Raw genomic sequence first — 9,338 nt, forward strand, 5'->3', positions numbered from 1 at the left:
TATGACTGTCAACCCAAATAAATGTATGAGCACCTCATATTATATACAGTAAAAGCTACAATACTGACAAATAACTCACTCGTTTTCAAATCAGACTAGTAAAAACTGGTCAAATATAAAAAAAAAAAGATATTAAAAGTGAAGACAATTTGCAATTCTAGTAATGACACACGAAGTTGATGCACAATTTGTCTTCGCGGGCCACATAAAATGATGTGGCGGGCCGCATCTGGCCCCCGGGCCTTGAGTTGGCATCTGTGCTCTACATACTATTCCTTGACGTCACGATGTCGTCACGGTATTAGCTGGAGGCAAAAGAAGGGAAGCCAGCAGTAAACACCGCTGCTTTTATGTACTGTAGCAAGATGTCATCTTGCTATGGATTTGGAATCCAAAATGATACAATGAAAAAAAACAACTTGAAATTATATCACATTCCCAGCCTCTGCTAGTCATGAAATGTTGAAATTGATAATCGCCAGCGAAAGTGCAGTTTCAGTCACATCTGTTTTCTCAGTAACAACTTTAGCGTTGCTAAACATCCAAAAACTACGACCAATTTCCACCAAAATTTAAATGCACATTCCTACTATTGTCCACTCCAATCTGTAAAATCATCCTTGTCTTCTGTCCTGTCACTGACTTGGTACCACTTGTGACTGCATAACACATAAATCGTCACTCGACTTGTTAAGACTATTCTAACATTAACGATCGTGGAGAGTGAGTTTACGCTCAAATTCACTCAAATGACTGTTTTTTCACATCTTCCGACATAATTCCGACATACAGATCGTTTTTTCACATACATAACTACATAAAATATGATAACCTGCGTTTTCAAGCGAGCACATTAGATATTTTCCCTCCAGCTAAGGCACGCCCCCAGAAGGACGCTACAATGTATATAAACTCTAAAGCGGTCCATAGTATTGGAATAGTTTGCAATATTTATAAATGAAGGATTAAGTTCAGCAAGAGGTTGCGTCAGTAAAGTTATCATGGCTATAAATTATAACTCATGGGAAGATCTTTTGCACAAGCTTTAGTTGATCAAAAGGACAAAATAAGTAAAACTCAAAATCCATAAGTGTTAGAAATAAAAGTAAATTAATCAAGTAAATATTTTTTAAATCAGTGTATACATTGTGTTGAGGGGCACACAAAGCCATCTGCGATCAAAGTTTGCTGTTGAACAGTTTATTGAATGTGTCTGAGAAAAGGTCATTATGGTTAACATCCATCCATCCATTTTCTGAACCGCTTAGTCCCCACGGGGGTCGCGGGTGTGCTGGAGCCTATCCCAGCCGTCAACGGGCAGTAGGCGGGTGACACCCTGAACCGGTTGCCAGCCAATCGCAGGGCACACAGACACAAACAACCATTTGCACTCGCACTCACACCTAGGGACAATTTGGAGTGCTCAATCGGCCTACCAAGCATGTTTTTGGGATGTGGGAGGAAACCAGAGTGCCCGGAGAAAACCCACGCAGGCCCGGGGAGAACATGCAAACTCCACACAGGGAGGGTCGGAGGTGGTTTACAATTTCTGGATTTTTCTGCTTTATGTAGGTCATCCTCACATTTCATCATGCAAGCCATGAATGGATGAATGATGTTTTTATTTAAAAATAAATTGACTTTTTTTCTTTTTACCAGACAGGTTGTGGGTTCAGAGTAGATTTTCTGAGAAAGACTGCTCAATCTTTAAGAAAGTGCATCACCAAAACCCAAACAAAAAGCACCTATTTGCGCAGTAAAAGGGGATGTTATGAGGAATGTAATTTGCTGATTCTCAATTGTCTACCAGGTGCATTTGTGGCCAAGATATCTTGTCCTCAGAAGCGAGCCGGAGCCATCCAGTTCAGCCACCAAGGCGTGGTGGGACAGCACCAGGGCCAAACATGCCTCATGATACGGGCCACAAACCTGCTGCGGCGCCCTCTGGTTGATGTGAAGGTGAGTGCTGTGCTCTATGAGGAGCATGAAGGCCAACCTCTGCACCAAACCTCCCTGGATTTCTATGTGGACCACCTGGGCCAGCATCCCTGCCCTTTCTTCATCTTCCCACTCACCTTTTACCATCCACTGGACCGCCGGAGCCCCCTCTACCCAGCCCTGCGTGAAAGCACATCCCATCACTTTGAGTTGGTGGTGTTCCTATCAGCCTCTCAGGAGGGAACAGGAGACACCTGCCAGAAGAGGACCTCCTATCTGCGCCAGGAGATCCAGTTTGACCGTTGCTTTGCACCTGCCTTGGGGGTGGATACCTGTGGAAGGTTTGTGGTGAGCAACCATCATTTTGACACTATGCACTCTAAGGACCCTTTGGACAAGGACTGTGTTGTGCAGATCAACGGTGATGGCAGCGACCGGATGGAGTAAGAATACTGGCGAGGCGATTATACTGGGACAAAGGGCAGTGCATGAGGTACATTTGTGGAGGGTAGATAAGGAACAGACGCAGTATTTTGTCAGCTGGAAAGTAGATGACTAGGGAAATTACAGTTTGTGTTTAATAATTTTTAATCGTTAACCATTTCATGTGTTCCCAGAGAATGAGCACAGATTGACCTTAAGGGGTGAAACTGAACAGGCCCAATTCTGATTAAAAGCTATCAATCCATTTTCCGTACTGCTTTTCCTTGTAAGACTGAACTTGAAGCTGGATCCACCATACTATAGAGCTCCGGACGTTGACGCCATGCTTCCCACAATGCTAAATGTACACAAAGCGGCTTTGGCAGTATAGAAAACATGTCACCCCTTTGAGTAATCACTCAACAGACTAGCAAAACAAGAACCAATGTGTCATAAATGTATAGCAGACATTAAAAAGGGCTAAGAACAACTCATTGTGGCAGTAACCACCTGTGAAGCGATCACTTCATATTGTGAGTCAGTGACTGAATCAGCTGATGGAACTTGATCATATAGTTACTTACACGTACCCCTCACGCTTGATCGATCAGGACTATCCAAGATCCTCTCCAGCGTGTACTGTATCATTGTGTCCTTTGCATCTAAGTGGGATGTGAATTAACTTGGACGGAATGTTGATGGATAAACGCTACTTTTATCACTTCGCTCAATTGTTAGGCATTGGAATACTGGTGCTGCTTTACTGCCAAAATAAAAGGGAATGGTCATATGACGTCCGGAGCTCCATACTGTACTGGCCAGTCAATTGCAAGGTCCATTTAAACAAGTAACTATACACATTCTGGAAGAATTGAGCCAAGATTTAAACTCTATAGAGGCTTTGCAGCTGACGTCATCAAGCTACCCACATTAGCTTGGCGGCCATCATGGCGGTCAACTTTTCAGTGCCGGTCAACGACTCACACACGCTTTCTTGTTATATCTGCTGCTATTTGAGCTTAAAAATGCCGGATACCTGCTGTGCTGTTGGATGTAGCAATAGACGAGGCGATAAACCAAATCTTAGCTTCTATAGATTTCCGGCGAACATGAAAAAACGTGATAAATGGATCGCGGATATTCGTCGTGAACGATGGAACCTACGATTTACACAAGGATATGCAATGAGGACTTCATATCAGGTATGTAAACAAACTATTCACCCCTGATTTGTTTCACAAAATGTGAAATAATACAATATGGGATGATACAAATATGATTGTTGAAAATGCTGGGTGCATTTTTAGAAAGGCAGCAAGAGCAGCAAGGCAGGGAATGGGATGATTTCTTCAGTTCACCCCCCCGTTTTTATTTTGTGTTTATTTTTTCCTGATGCCTGAAAACGTTATCAATGTAAATATTGAATTATATTTATTGGTTAAGTTTTCAAGCCAATCAGATGTGGCATCATGCAAAAATAAACAAATAATAAAAATGGTAGCAACTTGAACAGACAGGTACAGTATCTGAATGATTTCACTCTATTCAGTTTTTTAATATGTCAAGTTATGAAATGCCATTACAAAACAAATCGACCAGGTAATTATAAATATCTGGATATGAGCGTTCAGGCAGGTCGGCTGTTGCAAAATGCTCGGGCGATTTTAGCATGCTTCTCGGTAAAAGGTACGGATCCGTTGTGCCAACAAGGTTCAACTTCTCTCTGTGACGATTCTTGGAGTCTTCATCCAAATGCCTAACTCGTGGATAGCAAATCAGCCATAATTCGGAAGAAATCGGTGAAAACGTAGCGCAGAAATCAGACAATCCATACAAACACGTAGGAACGAGCTGACTAGTTGACCGCCAAGATGGCGGCATAACACAAAATCACGTGATAAAACCACGTGACTGCAAAGCCTCTATACCTTTCAATGTAAGACAGACATGCGTTCCTCTAGTTCACTGTGTTGCCATGAATTAACATATTATATAGTACTGTAATCTGTTTTATCTTTACTATCATAATCTGGATCTTTCTGTTGCCGTTGACATCCTCTCCCTTAGTGCTTGCATGGATTTCCTCCAGATTGTTTTTTCCCCTCACAATCCCAAAACATTCATTTGAAGCCAGATACATGCATACTAACACTCAAAATGTGAAAAATGTCCCTTCTTACCGCTTTATGCATCTGCCAAAGTTTGGTTTTGACCACACCAGTGAAAACTGTACGATTGTTTAATGTGTTACGACTATGCACAGCAAAATAATTCTGTAAAAGAGAGCGGGGGGGAAAAAATTACACAGCCCACACAAACAACTGGTCATGAATATTGTTTAAAAGCACCCAATAATGCAACCTTTTCCTTGCAGTGTAGTTACTCTTTCCAAAATTTATAAATTCAAATAAATGCATCAGGTTGAACACCCACAGGCACTGAATAAGATCCACGTCCATTGAAACTGTAGACTAGTGTCTATACAACCTCACTGGAGTCACATGTAGAGACCCTGACTACAGCATTTTGCATTGTTGAATGTAGTTTTTGTGCCTTCCCAACAGTTAATTTCACTACTCTGAGGAATGCTAATTCATGACATTTCAAGCAGGCAAACCGTGTTCCCTTTGATGAAAGCCGGTTAGCATCTTTAATGGTGTGTAAAAAGGGACTCTTAAAAAAAGAAACTATAGTCAATGATGAATGTATTAGCAAAACGTGGGTGACACATTTGATACTTCCGTTAATGACACTGTGACATTGTCTTGATTGGATCATCTGTCCCATTGTCATTCCATCAAATCAGCAAAGACATTTAGATTACACTGGTAATTGCAAGGTAATTGTAATAGCCTATAACCAATGCTAAAGTGAAAATGTTGAATGATTGGAATTTGTCGTTGAATTTTTTATATGAACCTTTAATTTTTTTCCACATTGCGTGTTTTGTTTTTTTACTAATTGAGCAAATAGAATATTTTAAAATAGGAATAGTGTGCAAAGAGGTAGTAAAGATTTTATGTATATAAAGAAGGGACAGAAAGCACTGTTGTTCTTAAAGAGCATTGATGCTGCTGGTCTGTGACCATCAAATACTTAATGAATAATAAGAGAACTAAGAGAAGCTGGCCAACATTTTACACAAAAACACAAGATCTCCTTTAATACACTATGCTTAATTGTTGTTGTTACAATGGTTGAATGAACACACAGTTGCTATGTTATTGTAACAGATCAATTTGGGTTCAAGGTAAGAGTATGTTGATTAAAAAGTGTTTCATGAAGAAATTTGTGGACTAAAATGGCAAATGAAAATCCTTTATTCTATGTTCGAACAAAGAAACTGATGGAAAAGTACTGACAATTGATTTCTAGATGACCACTTTTAATTTAGAAAAAACATTGCACAAATCATGTAAAATCATAGTTTTTATTTATCGGAGATGACATATTTCTATGTGTTGTAATACACAAATGGGTGCTTGCATTGTCATTGGTATGATAGAAAATCGCTGCACAATCAATTAGTTCTCATAAAGGAAATTTCTTTAGCTGCTTCAGACAAATGAGAAAGAACACTCCACAGTGTATGATTGTGAGGGTGGGATGTCACTGTGTCTCAAATGTTGTAGTGCCTTTGTACAGTGTACATTTCAAGAAATAAATATTTTCTAAACAAGCTGGCAAGAGACACTTTTTTTTCAATATGAAGTCTCAAGACACAAGTGGTAAGACTAATGTCAGGGGGGAAAATGACCTAACAACTACAGTAGCAATGCTGCCTCTACGTGGTGGTGGTGGACCTCACATGCATGTTTCTGAGCACAGAGAAAACCTAACGCAAAGACGGGAGAGAGAACGTGCAAAAACCCAAACAGGAAAGCCGGAGCAAAGGTTCGAGTGCTGACCCACACATCTGTGAGTCGGACACGTTTATCTAATAATCCATTTTAATATTTTTTTTAGAACAATTTATTCCAGTTTAATTCAAAAAGTGAAATTTAGACTATGATTTATGACATTCCACACCAAGTGAGGTATTTCATTTTATTGATTTAGTTTTTACAATGATTTTATCCCTTACCGCTAATGAAAACCCAACATTCATCTCCCCAAAAAATTATCTTTTACATAAGAAACAATCATTATTTTTAGTCTAGAAATTACAACTGTTCTCTGGGAACATATTTTTCTGTGTTTTATGACTCATTATTATCATCATTATTATAGTTACAAAGGATATGAAACCGTAACTACTGTAGAGTTCTCCCCCTCAGTGTGGCAGCTTCATGACACTGCATCATCTTACAATTCTGGGCATCTGATTTTTCCGGGGAAAGTAGAGAATTGCTGTTAGACTGGAGCAAGTTCCCTACTTCCCGCTTTACCAAGCTCATGGGGACCCATTTTGAGGACATGGACGACATCAAGATGGCAGTGATGCCTGAGCTGCGTAGAAAAATAGCCAGATCGCCTAGTCTATTAAATCAGGTGAATCATGTGGCCTGCATTGCGTGTTTGTAATCAAAACAACACAATGGACACTGATGACTCATACAGGAAATTGTCTTCCCTCATGCTTGCTTGCTTGATAGTGTGGCAGAAAAACAACATAATGGACACTGGATGACTCATACAAGAAATTGTCTTCCCTCATGCTTGCGAGATAGTGAGGCAGAATTCAAGGATTTTTCAATCTATCTCCTATCAATGAGACTGTTTCACATCATGTTTTAGTATTTTATTTTAGCAACTGTGATTACAGAATATATTTTAAGAAGCGCAAAAATATATTTCACTGATCATATTTATGCTTGGAGACTTATAAGCCTCTACTAAAACAAATTATATATACCATTGTATCTATGAAAAAATACATGGTCACTTTTCAACAAGAAAATACTCAAGAGGGTAAGTGATACACACAGTAGTCATTGCTATACAGGTAGGCTACAACATGCGACTTGTAGGAGAGAGAGAATAAAGGGCCTAGATCAGATCTCTTGAGCAATTACTGATGTATTTCTTCACTTTTCGATGACATCGCTGTTTATACTTGACTGCTCTTCTGTCATGCATTACATTGTGACTCTTTTACTTCGACATGATTTTAAAGCACACATTACTGCAGCAATGACTGGAGGAGAATGGGATAAGGGGTGGGTGGTGCTGGAGGGTTGCAAAAACAGCAAATTACAATAACATTTCAAGATAATTGTTTAACATGTTTTTTTTGTCTATTCTGTAACACTTATTTGTGTGTGTATTCAGCACACAAAAAACGTAAAGCATTACCTACGCTTCCAACGATGGTTCAAAATTGCTCAAACAACACTATTAGGAACGTGTGTAGTTTAAATGTGTACCAACCAACAATTTTTTGTATCTCTAAATACGCAAATCATCTTGGTCAAGCTGTTTTTTATTTTTTATTTGGATACATAGTGTTGGGTCTCCATAGCGAGACAACCAATGTTTATTCTTTAGCTGCCTATTTCTGGGCCAGGACCAAACCATTCTGGGTTTTACTGGATTGTGACTAACAGCTCAGCTAATTTACATAATAGGACTTCACACACAGTTTCTCTACCAAAGACTCAAGCCGCCATTTTCAAGCAACAGACGAACTGAAATGGAAACACCAGCTGTGCTGTGAGGTATTTGGATTTGGCTATGGCTGATGCACACATCGCAAACACACACAAACACACACTAATTTTCAAAGATAATTTAGCAGCTTGGTGATGAAGCGCTCCCTACATGAGCGAAAATACAAATCAGACTTTTTCTAGTCAGAGTCACACGTTTTTAGACTCTGGGATCGTCAAGTGCAGTTACTCCGTCCTTAATTGCCATGGGCTCCGACGGAGCGATCCCAGCAGATTTCAAGAGGCTAGAAAAAAAGTAAAAAGTGTGCGACAGATTTGATTCAACAGTGCTGACTGATATGTACATATATATATATATATATACATACGTACATATATATATATATACGTACATATATATATATACGTACATATATATATATACGTACATATATATATATACATACATATATATATATACATACATACATATATATATATACATACATATATATATATATACATACATATATATATATACATACATATATATATATATACATACATATATATATACATACATATATATATACATACATATATATATACATACATATATATATATACATACATATATATATATACATACATATATATATATACATACATATATATATACATACATATTTATACATACATATACATACATACATATATACATACATATATATACATACATACATACATATATACATACATACATACATATATACATACATACATATATATATATATATATATATATATATATATATATATACATACATATGTACATATATATATATATATATATACAGTGCCTTGCGAAAGTGTTCGGCCCCCTTGCACCTTTCACCATTTCGCCACATTTCAGGCTTCAAACAAAGATATAAAATTTTAATTTTTTGTCAAGAATCAACAAGTGGGACACAATCGTGAAGTGGAACGAAATTTATTGGATAATTTAAACCAAATAAAAAACTGAAAAGTGGGGCGTGCAATATTATTCGGTCCCTTTACTTTCAGTGCAGAAAACTCACTCCAGAAGTTCAGTGAGGATCTTTGAATGATCCAATGTTGTCCTAAATGACTGATGATGGTAAATATAATGGACCTGTGTGTAATCAAGTCTCCGTATAAATGCACCTGCTCTTTGATAGTCTTTAAAGCGCAGAGAGAACCATGAAGACAAAGGAACACACCAGGCAGGTCCGAGATACTGTTGTGGAGATGTTTAAAGCCGGATTTGGATACAAAAAGATTTCCCAAGCTTTAAACATCTCAAGGAGCACTGTGCAAGCAATTATATTGAAATGGAAGGAGTATCAGACCACTGCAAATCTACCAAGA

General features: G+C 38.3%; 1 protein-coding gene across 2 annotated transcripts in view; it reads left to right on the forward strand.

The window, feature by feature from the left end:
• Nucleotides 1–3,249, forward strand: part of kcnj13 (potassium inwardly rectifying channel subfamily J member 13) — a 61,568-nt gene extending 58,319 nt beyond the window's left edge. For both annotated transcript variants that reach the window (XM_037268445.1, XM_037268446.1), the window contains exon 3: nucleotides 1,811–3,249. In XM_037268445.1, the coding sequence (XP_037124340.1) occupies nucleotides 1,811–2,385 (575 nt within the window). In that variant the 3' untranslated portion in view covers nucleotides 2,386–3,249. The remainder of the gene's footprint in view (nucleotides 1–1,810) is intronic.
• Nucleotides 3,250–9,338: the final 6,089 nt, after the last annotated feature.

The sequence above is a fragment of the Syngnathus acus genome, chromosome 13 (genome assembly GCF_901709675.1).
Source record: "Syngnathus acus chromosome 13, fSynAcu1.2, whole genome shotgun sequence".
Taxonomy (NCBI): domain Eukaryota; kingdom Metazoa; phylum Chordata; class Actinopteri; order Syngnathiformes; family Syngnathidae; genus Syngnathus; species Syngnathus acus.